Raw genomic sequence first — 27,619 nt, 5'->3', positions numbered from 1 at the left:
AGAGGAAATAATAGTGTCAACCATTTCAATAGTTTTTTAGTATGACTGGAAGAGCAGAAGTTGATTTGATATTGCACAAGATAATGGCTTACAACTAATTTACATATCAGAGAATAAACCCTTCCAACTAATTTGAGTTCTTAATGTACAGCAAAAATGTTCCACAATATAGAAGGATTTATTGGCTTGCAAAATCACATTTGAAACTGTTATTTCTTGGGGGATGCAAATTAAGCAAGAATGGAAGCCACAATTTTGCTTAATGATCATAGGGAAGGATCACGCAAATACTTATCATATAGCCACTGAGAGGTGTTCAGAGCATCACCTGACCCTTTCACTGGGAATACCTTTCTACTGTTCTGCCATTTGTTTGTGAGCAGAATCCACTCCCTCCTCCAATCATCCAATCGAAACTTTTCCCCTTTGTACATACTCTCCAGTAAATATTTGAAATAAATTGCTGCTCGGGGACCGTAATAATCTTGCAGAAGTCCACTCCAATACTTGTTACCTGAGAGAGAGAAAGAGAGAGAGATTTACACAACTGAAGTACAGGAAAGTTGATGGAAAACCAACTTGAACAAGACTAAGAAACTATAGCACAGACCATAGTCGCGGAGCAGACTAGCTTCGACCTCTGTGTTGTCAAACCACATTGTTATTTGAGTTCTTGCATTCCATTCAAACTGTAAGAACAAAACCCATTATGTTGGATCACAAATATTAGCAATTTTATGTCCCAGATGATTTCATTATTGATTGGACGCAAGTGTCAGAAAGAACTCACTTGTTTCTCTTGCTCTGGGTCTTGTGCTAGTTGCTTTGAACTTTCTAACCAAGGCCCTAGTAGAAATCCATCATGGCAAGCTAAAAGCGTGTCCATATCATTGACAAGCACAAGAAAGTGTTGGCTGTAGATAATGGCACCATGGATGTTGTCTGATTGATAGGCTTCTATGGCCTTCAAGAACACTTGATTTGCATACTTTGCCAAAGCTTGTCGTGTGAGATCAACAAGATCGTACCTGAAGAGGTAAGAGAAATGGTATAAGAATGTAAAATATGGTGGTTCTCGTCAAACCTGGCAAACTGTAGCAAAAACAAAAACGGCCCTTTAATTCATCAGAATTTTTCTTTCTTTTGAAGGTTTTTGCTGTTTCGTTGGATTTTAGGTGGTATTGATGTATGCAAGTTGTGCACATTAATGTTTTCTTAATTTTCTACCATTTACGTTAAAACAAATTAATATGCATATAATGACGAAAAAGGGCCTCTTTGGGTCTCCAATTTGTTTGGATGTACAAGGATAGACTGTTAAGGATCATAGTCTTAAATTTTCTCCAAAACCGACACAAAATAACCGAATTGTTTCCGTTTCCATCCCCATCTAAAAGATTTTAGGGCAGAAAAAATGAATAAATAATCTCCAAACAGCATTTGATATTATTAGGGTAAACACACAAGGGATTACCATCAACTACCCCTGCTGAAAAGAACTCTCCTCCGGAGAGTGAAGAGTGTGGTACTGCTCCAAGATGTCGGGGTCCAATCGGCGAAGCACCTCCTCTGTTTCTATTTTCTGACCCGGGGCCCTTCTTCCCCTGGGCACCTCTTTCTATTTAGAAACACCAATTACACACCCCCCCCCCTCCATCCCATCTTTTTATCACTAGGCACCCCCCTTAGAAAAAAAAAGAGAAAAGAAAAAAAAACAAAAGTTGAATTTTCATCTCTCTACACTTTCTCTCTCCTCTTTCCTTTAGTTTTTCTCTCTCTTCGCCCGGCCTTTTTCGGGTGCGAATTTGGTCTCGCCATTAACACGAAAGCTGCTCGTGACAACTTGAGGAGTATATTGAGCCTACACTCAGCAATCACCAGCGAGCGCAAGCACTACTTTGATCAACTTTGGTCGTCCGTTCGTTTTTATCCGACCGTTGATCCCAGCAATTTGGGAGTCCGATTTGAGATCCCCAAAAGGCATTGTGTTCCTTTCAACATGATCAGACGGTCGAGTCCATTTTTTTACACTAATCCCCATAATTCCACCATTTGTTCCATATTTTGATGGGTACGACGATCGATATTTGAAAGGCTACACTCCATATAGCTATTATGAGGATACAAGTCTACGATGGATCTATGCTCTAGATGTATATCATGAGTACTACGATTATGATCATCGAGCGATTATCTACCGAGCCAGAGAAACTGTGAGACGACAAGCCTAGTCGTTCTGGATTCGCATGGTGACGGCGTGTCTCCACGAAGGCGAACCTCCATTCCATCGATGAGAAGAGATCTGTTATGAGTTTATGAGTTTTTATGCAATATTAGCACATCGGTATGAAAAAAGATTGATGTGTGAAGAAGCTGCTCCGCGTAAATGAGAAGTTGTAGCCCGTCGTGAACCAAAAGCCCAATATCCAGAGCGTCGCATACGTGCATGGGATTTGCAAAGCCACTTAGCTACTTCTTCTCACTAATACTACTGAGGAGCCACATGATGATCCAGCTGAGATTGTGGATGAGACCATTATGGTTGTTGAGGGGATGATTATGTCAGATACAGAGTTCATGATGGCAGATACAGAATCAGAGATGGTAGATATAGAGTAAGAGAGTCCAGTCACTGATAAAGCATTGCCAGAGCATGCAAAGAATGAGTAGTTCATTGAGGATGCCGATTCCATATCAGTACATGAGCACAGTGATAAGATTGATTCTACGGTAGATGTTCTGATCGAGATAGCTGTAGAGGTTGAGACAGATGATTTCAATGCACATGATGATCATCAGGAGGATTGTCAGCCTAACATCACTGAAGGCTGAGATAGATATGGTTCCAGCGGATGACTTTATTGTTGATTTCATTGAGCCATATGAGATTACATAGAAGAATATTACTAAGAAGTTTTGTCGAGGCTTGCTAGAGGATGCCCTTATAGATGAGGGATTGATACCACCCATGACCTTCATTCTAGACCAGGAGGAGTATGTTGCTATTTTCCCTGCCGCGTTAGAGGACGCCCTTATAGGAGGAGTATGTTGCTATTCTAGACCAGGAGGAGTATTGTTGATTTCATTGAGCCATATGAGATTACATAGAAGAATATTACTAAGAAGTTTTGTCGAGGCTTGCTAGAGGACGCCCTTATAGATGAGGGATTGATACCACCCATGACCTTCATTCTAGACCAGGAGGAGTATGTTGCTATTTTCCCTGCCGCGTTACTTGTCAGGAGAGTTTCCCGTCTTTATGATTCTACATGGGCGATTTCTTCCTTATCGCTCCACCGGCATTTCAGACTACTTTCACAGTTGTCACGAGCATTCGACATCAGGAGTGCCTCCGACAGATTCCGACTCCAACTGCTTTAGTGGATCGTCTACATATTTGATTCAGGCGGACTAGAACTCGAGGGCTAGTTCTTTTCAAGCGGGAGAATGATACAGATTGTAGGCCAATAAGAGGCATATTTGCCCATTAGGATTTATTTTCTATGTTATTAAGTTTTTAGGACTCTTATTCCAATGTTATTTAGTTTCTAGGATTTTATTTTCATGTTTTTAGTTTTAGGGCTTTTATTTTCCATGGAATTTATTTGCCTATATATATATATAGGCCTCATGTATTAGGGATTTTAAGTATTGATGATTAAAGATTGATTGGATTCTCCCCTCTACATGTTTCTTCTTCTTCCTCTATTCCCTCTTCTCTTCTCCCCTAATTTCTTCTTCTTCTTCCTTTATTCTTCTCCTGCTCTTCTCTTCTCTTATTCTTCTTCTTTCTCCTCTTTCTTCTATTTCTATTCCCCGCTCCTACATCAAAATGTTTCCGTGATTTTACAAGATTTCTACCGTAATCAAAATGTTTATATTTCGATGATGACCGAAACAAAAATTTAAAACCTAGGCTGAAATGTCTTGGAGAGATACTAACCAAGAGAAGAGAGGAAGAAGAACAAAGAGAAAAGGACAAAGCATAGTTACCAGGGTGGGAAACGAATTCGGGAAACGAAACGTGAAACGGAAACAGGAAACGCATGAAAAAAAATACAGGGGAAACGAGAAACAATAGAAAATCGTACGAGAAATATCTTAGGAAATGATGCGTTTTTTCCAAAATGATTTCCGTAAGTTCCACACATGTTTCCTACACGTTTCATATGCGTTTTCTACGAGTGTTGCATGCGTTTATCACGCGTTTACACATTATTTACATAAGTTTTCCATATGTTTCCCATGTGTTTCAGAAACATTTCTCCAATTTTGTATCATATTTTGGAAACGTTTTCGAAACGTGTTTCTCTCATTTTAGGGGAAACGAGTTTCCCAACCACGAGAAACTCGTTTTAGGGGAAACGGGTTTCCCACCCGCCCAAGGAGTTTCTGACAACTATGGGACAAAGTGAGAAAGGAATAGAGAAAGAGGAAAAAGAGGAAAAAAGGAAAGACGTCATGAGGTTATGTAGTGCACAATCCATGGCCTTCACTTTATTAAAGTCGTGAAGAATGGGGAGGGAAAACCCCACTTAACGCAGAGGGGGAACCCATTTAACCTAAATAGGCCCCACCTCATTACAAAGTATTTAACGCAAAGGAGGCCAACACATTAAACTTAAATGGGCCCAACCTTATTACAACATATTATAATATAACAATCCAAGTCAGCTGACCTCTGTAGAAATTGAAGTGAAATCATTTACAGAAGAAAGCCAAAAGGAAAAGCAAATTCCAAAGTGGACTTTGCAAACATTCCTCACCATCCAATTGAATGTTAATGGTCGCTTTTTGGGAGGTGGTGCTTAGAAATGATAGTGGTTAAATTGTGAAAGCCTTCAAAGGTCCTTTTGGACTAGTGGATTCTAATGAAGCTGAGATGCATGCATCTTGTGGAAGGACTTTTAGATCTGTGTAATGGTCAGGATGCAATGTTTTCACACATATTAAGAGCAGTGAACAATGTTGTGGTTCGTTGGCCAAAGACGGTGTAAATAGGACTGCTCTGTGTGGGGGCAATCTTGCCACTGTTGTAATTTTCTCTCTTGTTTCTAATAATATCTTTTCTTTTAGCTTCAGCTAATGCTATTACTAATCCTTACCCTGGGGATGTTTCTCAGCTTATATGTCTGTCTTCATCCTCCACTGATTATAGAACTATTGTTTGTATCTCAAAACTTGATGCCAAAGCTAAGCCTGACTTGATAGTAACTGATTTATCACGGCGGATGGGCCTACAGTGCTTCAAAAAGATTTTATTCCAACAGTAATTGACTCTGGTGCTACCCATGTGCCATGTCAAGGGTAGCATACGGTTTTTAAGTTCCATTTGTTGAAAGTGAAAGTGTTACTTTGTCTCCAAAATCACAATTATGAAACAGGACACACCATTCCTACGCATCCCTAATGATAGAGTTATAATGACTGTACGTCTGTACCGATGTACCAATATCTAAATAAAAAATATAGGAAATAAGAATAGAGAAGTACACCAATACAGTAGAACCTGTCTAACGTAATACTGTAGGGACCAGTGACCAAGGTTTTAGATTTCAGTTTCGGGGTATATTTAGGTCCCCACCGAAACCGAAATTTCAGCAGAAATCCCGAAATTTGGTAAAGGGCATCGAAATTTCGATTTTTTGGCCAAAATTAAAATTACCGAAATTTTGCACGTTTCGTAGATTTCGGATTTCGGTCGTTTCAATTTCGGACGAAATCTAAAACCTTGCCAGTGACACGGTATTAACATAGGCAGGTTATAAGCTTATCCAAGGAGGAAGTCCTAAATCTTAATGGTCCTTTTAATTAAAACTGTAACAATTAAAAGAGGCAATCTAGCTTATGATTATTTGTTCAAGGTGGCATACCAATGGTTACAGATTTACATCATTTTGATGATCTCAATATATTGAAACCAAACCTTAGATAAGTTCTTGAAGTAGTAATCCTCCATTATGTTTTAAGTAAATTGCCTTTTATTGATATAAAAACATTGAGTTACCACTCAAATAAATAAATAAATAAATAACATTGAGTGAGCAAGTATTATAAAATAATAACTTAATAGAGTTTATTAACTTAAGTTGAAGGTTCTACTGTAACAGAAATCATCAGGAAGTACGTGTGAGAAAAGAGTTCCTACTCCCTAGAGTAGATAACTTATCTACTCCCTAGGCTTAAAATACAGTGGGGGCACATTGTTTGGGTGATCTGAACCATTCATTTGATGGGCCCTCGCATAGATAGGGTGTGCCCAAAAAATCAGCTCCATAGGATCATCCCAACCCTTCGAACTGCAGAGGCAAAAAATGGCCAGATTTGTGAACGTGTATACCCATCCATTTTTACCTCCACAAATCAAAGGGTTGGGATGATCATATGGAGCTGATTTTTTGGGCACACCCTATCTATGCGAGGGCCCATCAAATGAATGGTTTGCATCACCCAAACAATGTGGCCCTCACTGTATTTTAAGCTTAGGGAGTAGATAAGTTATCTACTCTACTCTAGGGAGTAGGAACTCTTCTCTCTCTCTCTCTCTCTCTCTCTCTCTCTCTCTCTCTCACACACACACACACACACACACACACACACATATATATATATATATATATATATATATATATATATATATATGAGGAAAATGATTGTAAGCTCGAGCGTACCAACCTTATGGTACGCTTGAGTGCCCAATCACATGCGTCCCAAATTTTTTTGTGGTGATCCAAAGCATCTATTTGCAAGGCCCTATCATAGATAGGGTGTGTACCAAAAATCAGCTCCATTGAATCATCCTAACCCCTCCAAAGTGGAGGGCAAAAATGGGCAGATCTGTGGACAAACAGTGTCTGTCCATTTTGACCTCCACAAATGGATAGGTTAGGATGATCCTCTGGAGCTGATTTTTGGTACACACCCCATCTATATAAAGGCCTTTCAAATGAATGCTTTGGATCATCCTAAAATTGTGGGCCCACATGTGATTGGGCACTCGAGCGTACCATAAGGTTGGTCCACTCGAGCGTACAATCCTTTTCCTCTCTCTCTCTCTCTCTCTCTCTATATATATATATATATATATATATATATATATATATATATATATATATATATATATATATATATATATATATATCACACACATGATACACTTAGTATACAAAAGCTAAGTTGAGAGTTCTATTAAGTCATTTTGTAAGCTAGTACAACAATAGAAAAGTAACACCTAAGAAGATACAAGCCCATACAAATAAATGTGATAAACCTCACCTGAAAGTGTCACTGGTTGACAGTTCATTCCCACTTGCAAGGAAAAGTTCTAATGCATGTATGACCTCCGAAGTAGAATACCACATATGTGGTTGATCATAAGAATCAGTTATTTCTTTCAGTGAGGCTCTTCTTGATGCTTTTCCACCAAATTGCTGATTACTTCCCCTTTTAAATACTGCCGGATATGAAATGAAGGATGGATCAACATCTGGTAATGAAACAATTACATCTCTGTTTTTGTCCTGTTTTCAGATCATAGAAACAAAACGTACAAATGAGTCAACACCTTCAACATTGAGTGTTACTGGAGTTTCCCAGACTTTGAATCAAAGGCAGAGACAATGAGACATACAAACAAGATAAATAGTCCAATTGGTAAACCATTGCTAATTACAACTCGTTGACATCCACAATTCCATTGTCAGTTCCTAATTTCTACATGGTATTTAGCTAGAACACTTTACTGTTTGTTTCCATTTTTTGTCCTTTTCAAAGTTTCTACGCAATCAAAATTAAGCTTCAGAAATGTTCTCCAAAGTATTACATGAAAATTAATTCTGCACTCCATTGTTTTTATTCTATAACACCATGCAAGAAAGGGAACACATTTTACTAAAGGTATTTGATTGTAGTACAAGATATGTCCATCACTTCTTGAATAAATCAACAAGGTTGTAAGACTTACATAGGACCCGTCAGTGCAATTATAAGTAGTGCGATGTAATATATTCCAGGCATCTTGCATTGCTGGAACAGAACTTCCATAACGTCTCGTTGGGTATTGATCTATCCACATCTGAAAAGAAAATAATTAACATGCGTTTCAGAAAATAATTAACGTGCAAACCAAGAATCAAAAGTATTAGGTGCATAAAGTGGCTGATGATGGAGGAAAGAAACCGTAGACCTATCAGTTTTATCTTATTATTACTTTCAAAAGCCCAGAAGGGGAATATTTTGATGAACAAAATATGCAGATTTTGTGTACATAAAAACAATTTTTCTTTACCTTCACATCAATTTTGTTGTGCTGAAATGCCATTTCAGACATTAGATCATAAACAACAGGATTCTGCTCAATTCCTTCCATAGACATCCCCACACCAACCTTCCAAAGTAAACGAGATAATTACAGGATACTAAAGTTAAAAAAAACATAACAAACAATTCAGTAACATTGAAAAGCAAGTCTTCAATAGAAAAGAAATAAAATAACCAGGTTGTACTCTGTTGATTATATGGATGGACATGAGGAGTTCCAGCATTTCATTAGTTTTTATTTTGTGGTTTTAAATCTATATAGACCAATTGTGAGTTGATTCTTCATAGTTCACACACCATATTTTCATTTATCCCTTGCATTCATGATGATACCAGAGCAAGTTGGGATCCTAGCTCCACAAACTGGCAGCCTGAAAAGTAGATCAATATTGTTCTTGGTAGCATGTGTAAGCCATGTATTCATAATTTGCAAAAGATATTTAATGATATGCTAGAAATCACTATCCTCAGAATAACACAGCTTGCTTCCACCAATAGTATCTTGCTTCTATTAGTTACAACATGAGGTTTTTATTTTTATTTTTATTTTTATTTATTTCTAATCATTTTATTATGTGTACAAAGTGCAGGGACGTAGTCTTGCAACATGAGGTTTTGTTACATCATTAGAAGAGAGAAGAAAATAACTGTTTTACAAGAGGGCAAAATCCATCAAACCTACCATATCATTTTATTTCATTATCCCACTACTACTACACAAGATACTATTGGTGGAAGCAATGAGAACATATCAGATCATCATTTAATGGCTCATTCCATCATTTACACTAATGAAAGCTTGTGGATTATATAGGCACGGACCATCTTCCTTCTTCAAACTACAGTAAAATAACTTGCAGAAGAAATATAGAGAAATTTGGTAGAAAAGAGCATGCACGAATGACATGTCTAGGAGTTTGGCATCACACTAAGCAGGATAGATCTACACAACTTGAACAATAACTTTGCTTGATGAGCAAAAAATATATATTTTGAAACAGCACAAAAGGATTCACTCACCATGGTTGAATTTTCACTTGTACGGGCTTCGATAGGTCCAGATGCAATTGAATCTAAAATCCCATACATCTCAATGTTTCCAGCAAAATTGTGCAGCATACACCTGTTAAACATCACCAAGAACTACTCAATTAATAAATAAACAAAGAAATAAAAGGAAGAAGGCCAGCGATTTCCAATCAATTCAAATAACATCAAAGCACCACTTCAGGACAAAAAGGAATTTAAACTTTCCAGATGTAAGGAACACCATAGAACTGCTCAGAACTCCACCAGATAGGTTTCACTTCTGCAAATAGATCGAGGACAACCAGCCTCCCTCTGGGAACAGAATGCAAAAGTGCCTACACAAACAAACATAGTGGACTAGAAATCATGAGGCATAATATGGAGGATTGACTATATTACATGATTCCAAATATTCAAGAAATTTACTCAAATGTGAATTTAATCTGGCAACAACTCATGACTAGGATATGTTTTAACATTCAAATGCCAAAGATTAACCATCTATATAAATTGTACACAACCTTCAAATATTATATTATAAGAACTATAATATAGAAAACTTATTCTGAAATGTGATTGTTAGTAGTCTTATTTTTAGTCCCATATTTCTAGAGATGATTGGATCTACCACTCTCTATATAAAAAGTCCATGATCTAAGGGTTTACTCAAGATGTAGTGTTGGTTATGAGTGAGAAGCATGAGAAGCATCCTCCAACAACATAGTCGCAAATATTTGTCCCGGGAATTTCTTGGGAAGGGGGTATCAATGGATTATTTTTTTAAAAATTTGTTCTTTTTGGGTTTATATCGAAAAAAATGGAAACATTAAATATTTAATGGCCACTGATATTCGCACCACCATGTTTTGATAATGGGCTGAACTCACCTTGTCTTTTCTTTTTTAATGAGCTGTCAAAGGCTGTTACAATTCCAAAAAAATGCCCGCCAAATAAAAAAGAATATCAGTGGCCTAAATTTAAAGAACAAAATTAGGATAAAAAATAATATCATGAATTTATTGCAACATTTCTGTAATATTTTTGTGATAAAAATTAAAATATGAAGATACTCCTGATTTTTTGAATCGCCAAAATTGTACGACGAACCATGTTCCAAGCGTATGACCCGAGTGGCGGCTGTCCCCTACGTAAGGATTATATCGCCTCCAATTTCTATGAAATGTAAGATGCCCACTGAATGATAAAATACTAATCTTCACTTCGACAACAAACTAAGTGGAAATGTAAAAAAAGATATTATTTTTTTCCCATATGTCCAAGTAGTGGAAAAAAATAATGTGACATTTCAGTTCATACAGCATTTTCCAATCAATTTTTTTTTATATAACGCAATGGACGATTCCATCGTTTATATTTGAAAAGAGGAGTCGCAAAAGGTTTTTCAAACTAAAAATGGAATTTCTAGGATAATGGGCCGTGTAAAAGCTTTATCCTTAGCTAAATCTATTTCTACTGAGCATTCAAAAAGTTTATTTGTGCAACAAACAAGTAATAAAGCCACGAAACAATCTGAATGACACATGAAAGACTAAAATATTATGATGCAAGATTAATGAATTCTACACCAATTAACCAGAATTATAATATACAGAATAACCTATAATGTAGCATTAATAGCCTTAACATGATTTTGAGGATGGTGCTACACAACAAACAAAGGAGAATCAGAGAGCATATTTTTAGATTACCATCTAAAGCAAGCACATTTAGTGATGTCATATAAATGAAAGTGGTGAAGCAGTGGAGAGGCTTGGAAACATGTTAGATGGATGCATTAAAAAGAGCAGGTGGATGTGAAAAAAAAATTCATATCCATTAACACAAGACAGTTGATAGGTAACACCTTCATCTGTGGTGGCCTCCAAAACGGATCATACGAGAACAACCATCCCTGCATAATGGAAGCAAGATGTGTTAGAATTCAAGGGGCAAAATGATGAGGCTGTAGACCTTACAGGTAGCTGGGTGACAGGCGGAAATTTCTGAGAAATTCTAGATAAGGATATTTTTTGTGAGAAATTAAAATTTTGGTTGCTTCTTGGGTTCCTATTTTCCAGGAAAAACAAAAAAATAAAAAAAGTTAAAAAATCTGTAGAAAGAGGTAAACATAAGAGCATTAGTAAATAAATAATAACTATGCGGAGCATAAAGAACATTTACATATTCATTTTACTAAAATGAAATTTGTTCACATCTTTTTATCTTTAAATGTTACTATCCTTATTTTTCAAGTAAAATATGATGGATCCATTCAATTACTTTTATTATTTTTTCATACTTTTGGATATTATCACAATATTTTTCAGTTCATCAAGATAATTTTGTCACAGCATTAGCTTCTAGTGATGCTTTCAATTTTTAAAGATATTCTCATTTTTCTCGGGATAGAGTTGCCAGAAACTGAAAATCTCACCAATATTTGTGACAGCTTCAGATAAACACTTGTCGGCCTAAACATTTTCATTATTACATGCAGTGGATACCACACTTCTATGGTCCCCAAGTTGTGCCCTTGAAACAAAGATTAAATATTTCCAGACGCAAATAAACTAAAAATTACGTTCCATCACGCCTGATAACACATTACTTTGAAAGTGCCTTTATGTCAGAAGGTTTCTATAAATTCTGCTACTGTGCCAAACAATTTACTGTGTGTAATACACAATTGTTTCAAGGTTATAATCAAGGTACCAATATTTTCTAAAAGTATTTAAATGAAAATACAAGAGGAAATTCTATTAAAAATGAACATTTAGGAAAATATTCCATAAAATTCCTCTAAGGTCCTTTTTCTTTCGACATAAAAATGGACGTAAAATTTGTTTTATATTGTAAAAATGAACATAAAACAAATTTTACGTCCATTTTTACGTTGAAAGAAACGGAGCCCTACAGAAAAACAGATGTAGCATTCATGAAAAATTGTAATCTAATAAAGTATACATCCTTGCACCTGCATTAGCCAGACAGCATCATCATCACCACTTTGCATTGCCCTATATACTGCTGCACCTAATGAGTTGATGTAGTCCGGGTTGTCTACAGGTGGAGTATTCTCATCAAAAGTATCGCTGCGAGTATGAAAGGAATTTTAGAAACAGTTCAAAACGGACAAAGTTAATAGTCAAGTCTTTTAGCAATTTTATTATGAAAAAGGAATTTATTACAATATGTACAAATTGGCACTACCATGTTTTAATAATTGCACAAACTCAGCTTGACTTTTCTGTTTTGAAAACAGCTTTTGAGAGCTTTTTGGGAACTGTAATAACATTTGACAGCTGTTTAGAAAAGAAAAGACAAGCTGAGTTTGCGCAATTATTAAAACATGATAGTGACAAGATCAGTTGCCTTTGAAAATGTACATTCTAAAAGTCAATACAATGCCTTCCTTCACCAAGGGCATATAAATGTTTATACAAAGAATACCTTAATTGTTTTTACATAAATGACAAACAATTGTTGCATTAATTTGCTTGATAAAAGCACACAACATGCATAGAAAGCTACCAATTATACAGCATTAGCTACTTTCTACTTGATCTCATTCAATATAAGTCACAGGAGCAACAATTACATTCAAATTTCATTTTTTTGAATGACAGAGAAGCATTAATAGAAAACGGGGCAGGGTCCAAGAACCGAGATGGTCGATACAAGCCAAAACAAAAGGAAGAAAAAAGCAAGCAAGAAAGAAAGAAATACAGATAAGGGATTAAAGGAGGTAGGGAAAAAAACAAGACAGATTTGGCAACTCTGTTGTGAGCTAAACGATCATCCTCATTATGTGCAGAGTGCCAAACATGTTAAAACCAAACAGAGTGGCCCTTGATCAGATCATGGTCCTCTTCAATTGCATCCACACATCTCCACGTATATTTTGCGCCCTAGTTCAAATTTCATTGTTTGACTATATATTGTGTATTAAAGGTCATTTTTGAGAAAAAACCAGAGCACATTCATAGATGTGCATTTGTATGGTAAAACAGTCACGGTGTTTTGAAGTGGTTTGGCTGAGAAGAGATTCGATTGAACTTCATCAGCACCAACGAACAGCTCACCGACATATTAACCAAGGCCGTCACTTCAAAAAAATTAGAACACTTCAAGCAACTAGTTCGAATTACAAATTAAGAGTGGGTGTTAAAAGTAATTTGTAACTCTAAATTCTAGAAAGTTGTAGAAATGAAGAAAATATCTCAAATGTGTGGCAGGGAGAGATATCATGTGTCGGTGGAGAGAAATATCTGATTTCCAGAGTACTCTGTGTCGGTGAATGTCGGTGGACGATGCCTATAAATGTATTGTTGTACTCTCCATTCTCATCGTCAAGCAATGAAATAAAAATAAAAGCTTCTTGAAAAATACTGTCCTTCTTCCATCTCCAACAGATTTTGGTATCAAAGCTTCTCATTATTTTTTCAACAATTTTCTTATCTTCAACCGGAAAATATAGGATTTCTGGAGATGCATCCACGTGTTTAATCTCTCTCTCTCTCTCTCTCTCTCTCTCTCTCTATATATATATATATATATATATATATATATATATATATATATGAGAAAACATTTCCTACACACTTGTGTAGGTAAGTTACCTACACACTAGCTTAAAATACAGTGGGGGCCCACATTGTTTCGGTGATCCAAACCATTCATTTGAATGGTCCTCACATAGATAGGGTGTCCACAAAAAATCAGATCCATAGGATCATCCCAACCATTGAAACTATGGAGGCAAAAAATGGACTAATTTGTGAAGGTTTATACACGTCCATTTTACCTCCACAAATCGTAGGGTTGAGATGATCCTATGGATCTGATTTTTTGTGGACACCCTATCTCTGTGAGGACCATTCAAATGAATGGTTTGGATCACCCAAACAATGTGGGCCCCCACTGTATTTTAAGCTAGTGTGTAGGTAACTTACCTACACAAGTGTGTAGGAAATGTTTTCTCATATATATATATATATATATATATATATATATATATATATATATATATATATATATATATATATATATGCTGGTTTCCAATATGAGTTAATTAATCAAAATGAGAATTTTTGGATTGCATGTTATATTCTGGTTTGATGTGCTTATGGCAATCTACCGTGAAGATCATCTGTCCATAATCATATGCATGTTATATTCTGGTTTTTTTTTATCACGTAAGTCTAATTTTACAATCACGTAATGATAACCAGTCCATGATCCACAAAGGTAAAAATGATGTGGACAGCACTCATGCTTGATATAAAAAATGAAGTTGGAATTTCAAACACATGTTGGTATCTTTCCATCCATCTCTCTATTTTGAGATTTTCATGGCCTTGTAAATATTACAATGGGTTATATGAACAAATGAAAAGAGTCTAAACAAATAAACAAGTGGAAGGTGCCCAAAAATAGTGAACAGAAATACCAATTTATATTAGAAATTATAGATTATATTTTTTTAAAGTATGGATTTCAATTGTAGTAAAGAGGGATGAAACTAGCTTGTCATGAGCACTGATCATCATCCAGTATATCTTAAATAAAAGTGCATGGCTTGTTGATTTTTTTTTTATTTTTTTTTTTGAAAGATTCATGGCTTGTTGAAAGTTATAGATGAAAAATATATTTATATTGAACTTCATAAGGCGAAGATACGAAGGAAAGAGAACTTTAAGACATGAAGGCATTGTAAGTGTTAAAGTGTTAAAGATAAATAATGCATTTCTCCAACAGCTTAAGCTTTTGGAGAAGTTGTTAAGTTAACATGGTATCAAAGCCAAAGGTCTCGAGTTCAAACCTCCCGGATAGCAAAAATCCACATGCGATGGTCAGCCCAAAGTGGGACCACATGTGCCATGTGTTTGCCAAGTGGGCCACACGTGCGGGGGAAAGTATAAAAGATAAAAAACGCCTTTGTCCAACAGCTTAAGCTTTTGGAGAAGTTGGTAAGTTAACAGTAAGCATGAAATACAATCATTCATATTAAGAACACCGAGCAAGAAACACAATTTAGAACACCAAGCATGAAATACAAACAGTCATATTAAGAACTCTCCTGCATGGAAAATATTTAGAATCAGCCTCTTGTACAGTCTGAGACATTTAAGTATGGCGGTAGTTTAGCAAGAATATGTGTGTTTGATTGGTCGATTACTATTTCCACTAAAAAACTTCAACTAGATAATTATATGTGAATAAAATATTATCGCTAGAATGGACTTGAAGGACAAAAGTATTTAAAAGAACGCCATTATGAGTGTAAGAGTGAAGACACTTTTACCAATTGTATATGTGAGCACTCCTTCCATATTCTGTACAAAGAAATAATGATAAACATCAGAGGTTGCCACTACAATTTATCAAAATTTTAACAGCTTCACAAGCACAGGAGCAAAGATATGCAGACCCAATCTGCAGTAATATGTTCCCAATATGCATACATAATTACCTACGTACAAACATAAATGTGGGAAACAGTCCATTACCCATGAATAGACTGCACACTCATATGCGCACACACAACATATGGGAATTGGCATTGGCACAATATAAATAAATAATAGATGGGAAGATATGAAGCCATTTTCCACTGCAGAACACACCTTTCATTTGTTGCTCAATAAATGCTTTCCCAATTTCAACAAACAAGGGATCAGTTGCATCCAAAAGATAAGTGCAGCACCACCTTGAGTCGCCACCAACAGTAAACCTTGAACAAAGAAAAGAATATTGCCACATTACTGGGAATTGATATCAAGAGTATAATATGTTCTTGCTTGGAATGATGTGAATTAAGTGACCTTTGAGATTCAGCAAACAACTGACAAGCCGAAGGAGGAAAAACATGATCAAAACAGGACTCAGAATAAGCATATCTTAGAAATAAATGAGCAAAGACATTGCTTCAATTTGCCATGTTTTTGGTGGAAAAAATAGGTGTCGTAAGTGAAGCTGAAGCAGCAACCATCACTGAAATCAATTACCAAAACCGACATGAGCGACAAGCATACCGAAATGGACATTTAAAACCTTGAGTATAAGGTATCAAAGTGAGAAACCAACGCCGAATTCACTTAGTATGATTTTGAAAACAATATCTCCATGTGATAGTATCTTCAAATGCTAACTATATTGGTGATAAACACTACTCGTAACAGTTTTTTCCACTTTAAAGATAAGAAGGCATATATTTGATGCAACATAACTGTAAATGCAATAGAAAAAATGTAAAAACAACAGAAAAACACTTACCAATTTCCTAAGCGTGTTATTTTTGCTGATGGAAATCTAGAATGTAGTGCTGCAGGTACATTTCCAGAAAACGCTGGAAGAACTAAACCCAAAAAACCAAACAGGAATAATAAAAATAAGAGATAATCAAATTATAACCTATAGAACAACATGAATGGAACGTTCTAAAAGATCAAAGAGCATTTCAATGTTCATACGTTTCACAACAATGACAAAGCAAAGGTCCCTACGGAATAACATAAATTCCGTATATATAATTCCTCTTATCCTTATCGATTAAAATGAAGTACCTTTACACAGTAAAAAAAAAAAAATTCATTAGCCAAAAAAATATAAGAAGGAAAAGCGCCTTGTGACTTGGATTGTGTCATCAGCCTGGTGACTTGATAGACCTTAGTGCATCTCTACAGATATCTGCCACGACTCAGTAAGTGTGTATCTGCCACGACTCAGTGTGTGTGTGTTATATGAAGGATTATTTACAGCAATAAAAAGAAGTTTAAATATAATTAGGAGTAAAATCAAAATGAAAATGGTTACCTGGAGACATTCCAAATTCATACATTCTAGCAAGAATTTTCTTCTGTAAAATTAGTTGTTGATCAAACCAACTTTGTGGCAGTGGACCACCCCATCTGCCAATCAATTATGTATGTATAAATGGAATAGAAGTTGAAAGAAATAGCCAAAAGAAGTCTATTGCAGAATAGGAAAATATCCTTGAAATTACCAATATCAGCATCATATGCTTTAGATGCATCACAACATTAGTAACAAGAGCATGAAACTGGTGAGGGGAAGATCACAAAGAAACAGATTCATTCAATTTTAAGAGAAATTGGTCATACACAATGAGTAAGTTCATGAAAGACCGTCAATCCATAAAATGCTAGAATTCATTCTACCCAACGGTAATTCATTGGTGGAGGAAATGTCAAAATTAAATTGGAACACAATCCTTTCGCCTTAAAGCATTCATTGTTATCTAAATCTCTATCGCAATTTAGACAAAATAGCATTTTTTAACATATACCATAAATAGTTTAGCGTAGGTGAACAACGGACTAGATAGGAATATATAAGTAGCTTTAAGAGAATGAGTGGTAAATCCCTCATGGATGATATTTGACTAACTTGCCTACACATCATGTTGAAATTCATAATTTTTTAGTTTGAAGCGTCTAGTTCTATACTTTGGAGCATGCTTATGTTTTATGGTGGTGGGCAAGAAATCTAAATAAAAGAAAAATAATACATAGTTAACTATTTGAAAGTAGAAACTTTGCCGGATGGTTGCGATGTCAAAGATATTAGACGAAATTACTAGTAATATCAGGATGTAGTAGGGCTTAAGGATATTAGAGTACTTTTTCAAGCGCTAGTTTGGTATATATCAGGGTGCAAATTTTGTGGGTTCATTAGTTAAGCTTTTAACTTGTGATCGGGTTGAGTTTAGGTCAAATGTAATTCATTTTTTACCAAGAGCTCAAACTGGTGTGGTCCAAGTTGTACTAGAATTCTTGCAATTTGTGTTGGATGGCTTAAAAGTACTGATTTGGCTTAGTAATTAAATAATTTAGGACATCTCACTGAACCTTTGGTTAGTGCGCCTAGGAACCGACAACCATGGGACATTTATATGATGAAGCTATGGCCAAACCAACCCTAGGAACACATCCGAGATTTGTGTGGCCTTGATGAAGCTAAATGCTAGAAAATATTGGAAATCATTGATAGGTGGACCGGCATGCTCCATGGACCTATACATGTTGCAGGGCCTTTCCTTAACCTATACTTTTATGATAAAGACTCAATGTTGGATGGCCCGGAGTCAGAGCCTCCATTCATGCTGTATTTATGTCGTAGGGGCGCGGTTATGTTCTCCCAAAGTGCTGCCGGATAAAATTGCTCTCTTATGGCTCCAATAAAGAAAAGACGACTCTTACCTAAGAGCAAGTGACAATCTAACAATTTGTCGTCCCTTGCGAAATGATTCTCCCATGACAGAAAAGAATGGAGTCCATCGGAGGAGCAATCTTTATTGATTGAGTGGATAGCTGCTTTGTATGGTGTATCAAATACATTAGCCAACCGGAGACCAGCTTTCTTGAAAGCGTTATTGGGCGGTGATTCCTCTGCAGATCTTTCATCTCGAACAAACTCATCAAAGAAGACTATAATTATTTTAAAGTACAGACTTTGCCGGATGGTTGGGATGTTAAAGATATTAGATGGAATTGCTAGCAATATCAAGATGTAGTGTGGCTTTTTTTTAACGTTAAGAGAAATCATTAAGAGAAAAAAATAGTGACTGAGATGGTAAATGCTTGATAAAAAGATAAGCACAAAACAAATACATGGCAAAGTGAATGAGCATAAGAAAGAAGGAACTATCTGATGACATTTAGGGAGTCATCCTCCACTATAAAGCCGGCCCAGATCTTCTCCCTTTAAGATTCTTACCCCTTGGAGAATCGCCCTTAGTTCAGCTTCGTTGGAGTCATTGAACCCGATAGGGCTCGAGAAGGCCCATTTTGTCTCTTCAAGCCCATCCATGAGGAGACCTCCTACTCCTGCTCTAGGTTACCCAAACCCAATCCAAAGTTAAGCTTTAGCATCCCTGGTTCAAGAGGGACCCTTCTGCTCCCTGCCAGCACAAATCTCCCTCCATTCACGAGACAAATCATCACTTGAGATGAAGCTAAAGCTGGGAAGGGTCTTCATGCAAGAGATGGTAAGCACTACTATCTTTATATAAATGAAAGGTTCACTTTTTGCTCTGTTTCTGAATTCCCTGTCATTTCTTTCCTTCCAAATCACCATATGGTTGCCAAAAGCACCATTCTCCATGGTATCCTCCCTTTTTCTGGCTAGGGGATGGAGAGCCTAGATTTCAGGAGATCTGACATACGTAGTGGGAAGACCCGGAAGTCCTGAATCTCTTTAGAATTCTATCTGACACTGTTCTCGTTATCCTACAGTGAAGAAAATATGGTTGACGGACTCCCCAGATTCCACCCAGAGTGGGCAGTGATCAATAATGATCATTCTCCACTTTCGTAAACTTTCAACCGTAAGAATCCTGTCCTGGATAGCAGTCTAGCTAAAAGCACAGACCCCTGGAGGAGCTGGGATAGTTCACACCTTGGCCACTTGGGAGGCGAGGGACTAGGTACAATGTGAATGGAGCCCACGGTTAAATGCCCCATAGGAATCTTCTCTAAATCTGCTCAATACGGCTTATCACACTCATCAGGCATTTAATTATAGCAAATAATCTATAGGGATGTTCGCAAGCCCTGCCTTATTTAAAGTAATTCTTCCTCCCAATGATACGAGATTCCGTTTCTATATGTTAGCTTTTTTTTCACTCTTTCAATGATGGGATCCCACACCTTCCTTGGGGCTTACCTTCACACAAGGGTAAACCTAAGTAGGAAGTCGGAAAGTAATCCACTTGACATCCTAGTAACATCACTAAACGGCCCTTCTCTCCTGTCACATGAATACCATGCAACCTGGACTTACTAAAATTGGATCTTTGGCCCGTTACCACGTCATAACAGTGAAGAACCACCTTTAGTTTTAGTATCTTATCTTCATTGGGACGCTGAAGATGAGACCTGATTTTTAAACCTTCAATGAGCCCATGCCTTCTACTTGTCTACCATTTTTTTAATGGCTTTTACTTGTCTACCATTCTGCTAAGAGTATCCGCCACAATCAAAATGAGGAAGGAGGATAGGGGATCTCCTTGTCTCAAGCCCCTAGAAGATTTGAAGAAACCTTTTGGGGATCCATTGATCAGGATGGAAAACCATGCTGAAGATACACAGCCCTTGATCTAGCCTCGCCACTTCTCCTCAAAGCCCATCCACCCCAGCAAGTAGTCCACGAAATCCCATTCCACCCCATCATAAGCCTTCTCCCTATCCAACTTACAGATTATGCCCTTCTTTTTTGTCCTAAAGTAGTAATCTACTACCTCATTAGCAATCAATCCATTGTCCAAGATTGTCTATCTTGTATAAAAGGTGTCTGATTAGAAGAGATGATCTTTGGAAGAACATTTTCCAGTCTCTCAGCTGTAACTTTTGCCTGCAATTTGTAAACACATCGGCAGTTTGTACAGATATCCACAAGGCTAATTGGTCTAAAGTCTCTTACATTTACTTCCCCATGTTTCTTTGGAATGAGAGTGATGAATGTGGCCTGGTGCTTCTATTCATCAATAGACCATCGTGAAAAGCCTCAAAAAAGCAGAAAAATGTCACCTTTTACTAAATCCTAACACCTCTGGAAGAAAGCTAAACAAAAATCGCCGGGTCCAAGGACTATTGTTGCTTAAAGAAAATAGGCACCTTCTTATCTCTTATTCCTCGAAAGGTCGCTCTAAGGCTTCCTAATGCAGTTTAGATACGAAACTGAATTCCACTCCATCTGGCCTAGGTCTTTCGCCTCCTTCCGAGGAGTACAATTCCTCGTAGAAATCCACAATCTCCTTAACAATGACCTCCTTTTCATCCCTGAGAACTCCCACCTGCAAGGTAGAAATCCTATTACCTCTTCATCCTTTAGTAGAGCTTAAAGTAATTGGATTATTGCTTCGAGTGCTAGGTTGGTATTCCTATATCAGGACACAAATTTTGTGGGTTGGTTAAGGGACTGTTCGACAACACCATTCTAAAAATACTGTTTTCAGATTTTTAATTTAAAACATCCAAAAAACTAAAGTGAGTCAAATATCATCCAAAAAACTAAAGTTAGTCAAATATCATCCATATGAACTTTCTGAGAATAATCATGCCAATAGATATTGCTAGAGCCAAGAAAAAATGACAATTGTAATATGTTTGCCCATTCTACACTAAACAAATATATAACGAAATTAAAAAAATAAGAATAACTTAAAGAAAACATAAGGTTACATGCTCACCCATGCAAATTTCCCATACGTGACCATGCAAGAAATGCAGGGCCTCCAAAGAAATCATCCAAATCTGAACCGCTAACATTATACATCTGCCAGCGAGTAATAACAATAAGCAAATGATAAATTAAATAAAAAATTTAGTTCATAAAATCATTAAGTCGTAGCTCAATGCTGAAGAATCAAGGGGAAATATGCACGATTTCCAAAATTGTTTTTATCTAACTTATGCTGCTCTATGCACGATTTAGAAATTCTTAAATATAAGTAGGGGAAAGAATTGTAGTGCTTTCAATTCTGAATCCTATCTTCTTGTAATGTTTGGAAATTTTACCGTAGGACCCTACGGTCTCGTGTGTGTGGGGTGTTGGTGGTGGGTTGGTTGGGGGGGGGGGGTTAACTACATAGCCTTGACGGGTGGCCCGTCTTAATTTTTTTTTTTTTTTTTTTTTTTTTCAGTATGTTCTGTTTAGTACTCCTGTTAAGCTCTTTAAAATTTTATGTTCGTGGTTTGCAATAATCCTCATGAAAAGGAGTTTATTATGCACGTTGAAAATGGATTTGATTCTAAATCAATGTTATCTGAGTTCTTGGTTATACTTTGTGTCAAAAAAAAAATCATACTTTTATGCAAGTTATTTCTTTCTTTTTGTGGCGATCCAGTTTTGGATTCCAGGTCGTTACAAGACTTCTCCTCTGCAAAGTTGAGTGTTAAAAATTGCCCCTTAAAATCTTCCCACTTATTCATCTCGAATTAGTGCTCTGATTTTAGTCTGGGATCCTTATGGATTACAGTCCCTAAATTGCTATTGAGGCGCCAAGATTTCTCAAGTAACTCCAAATGAGGTCTCACGAGTTGTAGAATAGGAAAATATTGTTGGGTGGCCTCGAATGGGGTTCATGTATTTTTCATCTAAGCTAAAAGGCAAGGCCGGCATACATTTCTCCCCTGATTGCAAACCCAAATTGAAATAAGGGATTGAAATCAACCCCACACTGCCAATGGCCTCACTCGATCCTCCACATGGATTTGGGGCAAAGTGTAGATCTACTTTCAGCACCGCATCAACCCAACCTTTCCCTAATTTTGAACTCATAGACAAGAAATATATAGAAAAGTGGCAAAGTTTACTGCCGGCTGCCAACCAAACGCCAACCCTCCTCCTTTATCCTGGCTTAGGACAAGCTGTGAAAAACACGGGCGGATAGACTTAGTCAATTTGAGCCGGGTAGATTCTTTCACCTTCTTCATGAAAATTTTCTAAAGGATTCATCAGCCGAACCAAACTAGTTTGGGACAAAGGCTTAGTTTAGTTGAGTTGAGTTGAGTTGAGTTGAGACAGGAAAGATATCATTTGCTTCCCCAACTTCAAAACCCCATTTGACATTGGTTTTGGAGTCCACTCATCTTCTCTATCGACTTCATCCAGCCCTCTACGTGTACATTGGGCCTCGAGATTAACAGCCTCCCTTTCAATGCTTCCCTCACAACTCCCTTCCGACGTGAGGTCTATTAGGTCTTTCTTTTCCCGTCCAGCATGGCACCTCGAGACCCATTTTGATTGTTGGAATCCACCTCCAATCCCCTATCACCCCCTATAGTGACTATTGAGTGGGCCCACCATCTTCGCTTCCGGGAGCCACGTTGGCCCTCTCATGAACTGTTTTAGTAAATGTTGCATTAAGATTATTGGTTCATTGTGACAAATTCAATTGGATAATATCAGAAATAATCCAAAATTGCTGAATTAAAAAATGTATAAAACCAAATTTGGGTGTGATATGGAGTGTTCTCTTCCATATAACTGTATTTTTTTTCTAAACAGAAACAATAAATAAATAAATAAAACTGTCTGTTGATATGATAGTAAGGAAATGAAACATATTTTGACACAATTTAAGTCGGGGAGGAAAAAAACAAAATGACATCACAAGCAGACGATACCTGGAAAACCTTTTGCCATATTGCCTCTTGACCAGTAAATGCTAGAGGCAAATTGATACCTTGAAGAGCCATCCAATCGATTTCCTTCTCCCATCTTTCCCAATCCCACCATGCAAATGAATCTTTGAAAAGCACACCAAGTCCTCAATCAGCCATTATAAACATGCGCAAAGAAAAGCACAAAATTCATCATGATAGAGTAAGAATCAAAATAGGGAGAGTGTGTGCGTTGATAAACTAGTGATACTTCAATCCATACTATAAGATAGAGCCCAAAAGATTAACAGATCAATGTTGACCCACGGAAGTACACTTCTCTCCTTTTGTAAAAAACCCAAAGTAATCAATTATATGGTGATTGAAAACAAAACCCTAAGATCAATCTTTCGTTCTGTGACCTAGTAAGCAGATCATCAACATATGCCTCAATGTATTCCTGCCACATTTAGCAGATATCCACATATACCTCAATGTATTCTCCCGCCACATTTACATGTATTCCTGTGTGTGTAACTTGTGGAAGAGATACATGTATAGGGATGATGAAGAATATAAATGTTGCGATATTTACTGATCCTAGGTTAACATCCTCAGATAAACATGTATGTATGAAAGTTGAGCTTCTAATCCATGCGCTGCTTAACCATGCCACTAATACCATGCCAAAAAACATGCAGCCAGATATTAAGGCCAAAAAAGCAATTGTTTCATGGTATCAAACCCAGAAATTAAATAAAAGGTAAAACGCTATTTGAAAACAGCCACTTACAGCTAGATGTGACAGCATTCTGGTAGTAGTTCCAAGGAACGGGCCTCTGAATCAAAACTCCATCAGCTTGAATACGGGAAAGGGATCCAGGGTTAGGAACTGAAGAGAGTTGTACACCACCAGTTCTATCCCAGGATATATGTGCCCGACTCCAATACTTCAAATACCAGTGAAGACCAGCAGAAAGCTCTACACCGCTCACCCCTTCGATTCTAGTTAAAGTTCAAATTAGAAATAGAATTGATAAATATATTTAAATGATATTCTATAGTTAAAGAAAATCAATTATAAACAAAGTTAACAGTAAAAAAACATGAAAATTTTTGAAACTGAGATTAAGGAATTCTTGGTCTGTCTAAGGATTTCTAAGACCCCCATAAAACAACAGGAACAAATTAACCCAACTGCCCTGATATTAATTTCAATGAAGACACAAAAATTAAGCTTAATAGATTTATATGTTATAGAATAGATTATAGATGTTGCAATATTTATTAAAGATTTTTTTTTAATGGTAATATTTATTAAAGATTACGAGAAACATAGCGTACATAGAAAAAATAAAAGTTATAGCCTAAAACCAAAAGCATCAAATGCTACAGGTGATGGACTAGAGAATGGAAAATTTGAATTCCTATAGTGACAGTAAGCAATAAATGTAATATACATTGGGTTAAACGTGATGATTTCATGATATGGATGTCATAAATGCTATATAAACTAAAAATATAGCAAGTTTAAGAAAAATGTATATTTGTTTGATCTTTTACTAGTATCCAATTTCTTTGAATGGACCTGGGACCGATACATCTTTTTTTTATTTGAATGTCAGATACAACAAAAATTTAGTATAAAAGTTCAAAAAAATAATAATGAGAGGAAACGGGAAAAGAACTTCAGCACTAGGAAATGAAGATATAAGTGAACAGAATGCAATACTCTCTGTATTAAGACATAGAGTGTGCATGGTGATCCAGAAATTAGAATGAAACATCAATACATACAAAATCTCTGGAGCCCCTTGTATACCAATAGAGGGATGGTTGTTAATCATAAAGCAAGATTTTCCACCACAGGTCTCCTATAAAAATGGAAAAGAAAAAAAGAAAAAATGTGAGAATTTCCCAATGATAAAAGGGTACATAAAATGAGAATCGTTCACTTGTGGGAAAGGACAAATGCAAAGAAAAATGAATAAATTGTATGCAAAGTATTACCAGGACCTCTATTATTACAGGCATTCTTCTGCTTAGATGTCATCGAGAAAGAAGACAAACATATTCAGGATTATATTGAGATGCATTTCTTGACCACCAAACATTTAACCAAAAAAATAGATACAGAGAGAGAGAGAGAGAGAGAGAGAGAGAGAGAGAGAGAGAGAGAGAGAGAGAGAGAGAGAGAGAGAACACCATGCAGAGTACTGGAAAAATCAATCCCCAAAAAATATGGGAGAAACTTAATATCCTAAAAAGCAACATTCACAGTACAAGCAGGAAAAAAGCCAAATAAGGAAAACACTTGAGGTGGCATGTGCAGCACAAATTCAAGAAAAAGGATAAGTTTAAAAAATAAAAGTTTTTTGAACAATAAAAAACCAAAACCTGCCAAGAAACTGCAGACTAGTAATAGTTTAATTGAGGTGTGTTGTTTCTCCTTGAGTCAGTAATTTGAAAAGAATATCTTAATACACATTGCCAACATGGTTTTAAACTATACTTCCACCAACATATGTCAAATTTGGCCGACATGTGTCGACTTCTGTGGGGACTGAAGTCGAAGTCAGGACCAAGTCTTAAGTGTGATTCCTTGAGGTACACTCGCATAACAAAAAAATTAAATATATATCCACGAAATATTAATGTTATTCCATTCATACGATGAGTAAATTGAAAAGTAAAAGAAATGACGTAAAAATCAACTTTCAAAAGATGTAAAATATATATGTTTAGAATGAACCTCACAGTTTCATACATGCACGACGGTGCATGCCACAAGGAGTTGAATCTTGTTAAACCACTACGGATGATTGTCTTGCATATGTGGTAATTTATAGGCGTGTATTTATACGTATTCAGTTGTACAAGCATTTTCTGAAGTTTTATCTTAAATTTTCATCGTTTCCATGGACTTCCATAAACTTAGATAATTTTTACAAGATTTTCATGAACTTCTATGAAGTACTCCACTTCTATGGGGACCGAAGTCCATACCTAAACCGCCATTTGAAACCTTGATTGCCAATGCTCGTTGACATGTGGAGAGAACCAGGAACTGATCTTTTTGTGTGTTATATATAAATGCCCAAATGTATATGTTTGCATGCTCCATTCAATCATAGGATAGGATGTAGAAAAAAGGATTCATTCTTGTGAAAAGAAAATTTCAGAACAGCGCATTCAAACGTAATCCAATCAAATTGAGTTGTATCACTTCTCAATTGGAAGAGAAGACAACTTAATTCCTTCTGTATCACTTCTCAATTGAAAGAGAAGATATCTTAATTCATTCAAAGCCAACCATGGAACTTTGTAAGTGATTCTTAAACCACATCAGGCAAAAGGAAATTAGTTCCAATTTTTATTCAAGTCTCCTCAAATCCATTGTACATTGCCTCCAAAACCAAATTATCGTCCATCTCCCTCAATTTTCTCCCTGAACCTAAAACTTGAGAATTGTTCCATAATCAGTTCCATTGTTGAGTTTACTTTCACCTGGTTTTAAATTGCACCCAAAATCTTAAAACCTAAAGCCTAATGTAAAATGACTAGTCATTCATCCAGTCAGAAGCAACATCGAGGAATAATTAGGATGCCTACTAAAATGCCAGATAAAAGATCAAGAAAATACTCGTAAATAGAGAGCTCGTTTTATCAACAAGGAGAAAAAAGAAGGAAAAGTTCGAAGAGGAGTGAGCAAACCCTAGAGACGATCTTGAAGTCGAAGCACGACAAATGAGAGGGAAGGAGCCTGCGGAGAAGGCCTCGAGCAGCGGCTTCTTGGACCGATGGAGAAGCTCCTTCTCGATCCTGGATCTCGATAAGACGAGACAAGTGAGAAAATTCGATTGCAGAGGAATGAGGAATAAAAGAGACATAGCAGAGGAGGAAAAGGAAGAAGAAGAAGGACGATGTGCGAAATGCAGAGAACATGGCTGCTGAAAGGAGAGGTGAGGTGTGAGGGAAACCCTAGGTTTTGGAGGAGGGCAGAGGGGATTAAATTTAAGGGGCGCATTGTTGAGGAAGGACGAGTAGGAGATTTCAGAGAGGAAACGCGAGGGGAACGAGACAAATTGCAGGCCGAATCTGAAGTGAGAAAGAAAAGGAAAGAATGAAACAAAACGGAGGTTGGT

The 27,619-nt window shown here is 36.6% G+C and overlaps 1 protein-coding gene across 1 annotated transcript; it reads right to left on the bottom strand.

Annotated features, from left to right (window-relative positions):
- On the bottom strand, positions 1 to 27,598 carry LOC143879404 (alpha-N-acetylglucosaminidase-like). The gene is made up of 19 exons (XM_077381778.1): positions 27,189 to 27,598; positions 25,272 to 25,348; positions 24,268 to 24,479; positions 23,499 to 23,620; positions 21,560 to 21,645; positions 17,164 to 17,258; positions 16,624 to 16,705; positions 15,975 to 16,081; positions 15,653 to 15,683; positions 12,323 to 12,440; positions 11,213 to 11,260; positions 9,575 to 9,683; positions 9,340 to 9,443; positions 8,288 to 8,386; positions 7,964 to 8,074; positions 7,276 to 7,520; positions 791 to 1,028; positions 611 to 689; positions 1 to 514 (listed from the first exon to the last, which is right to left on the bottom strand). Exons 1-19 carry the CDS (start codon positions 27,417 to 27,419, stop codon positions 267 to 269), a joined length of 2,442 nt encoding a protein of 813 aa, XP_077237893.1. The 5' UTR covers positions 27,420 to 27,598; the 3' UTR covers positions 1 to 266.
- Positions 27,599 to 27,619: the final 21 nt, after the last annotated feature.

Source organism: Tasmannia lanceolata, unplaced genomic scaffold, assembly GCF_043159265.1.
Source record: "Tasmannia lanceolata isolate RefF3 unplaced genomic scaffold, GAP_Taslan_0.1 ptg000006l, whole genome shotgun sequence".
NCBI classification, from domain to species: Eukaryota; Viridiplantae; Streptophyta; class Magnoliopsida; order Canellales; family Winteraceae; genus Tasmannia; species Tasmannia lanceolata.
This window is presented reverse-complemented; position numbering and strand designations above follow the sequence as displayed.

What these genes read in the sequence shown, in the direction of transcription:
- LOC143879404 (XM_077381778.1), bottom strand. Translation starts at nt 27,419, where the DNA reads ATGTTCTCTGCATTTCGCACATCGTCCTTCTTCTTCTTCCTTTTCCTC. An exon ending in GAATGCTGTCACATCTAGCT is followed by an intron (nt 23,621 to 24,267) that starts GTAAGTGGCTGT and finishes TGCTTTTCAAAG; the next exon opens with ATTCATTTGCATGGTGGGAT. An exon ending in GGAGGCCACCACAGATGAAG is followed by an intron (nt 9,684 to 11,212) that starts GTGTTACCTATC and finishes TTGTTTGTGTAG; the next exon opens with GCACTTTTGCATTCTGTTCC.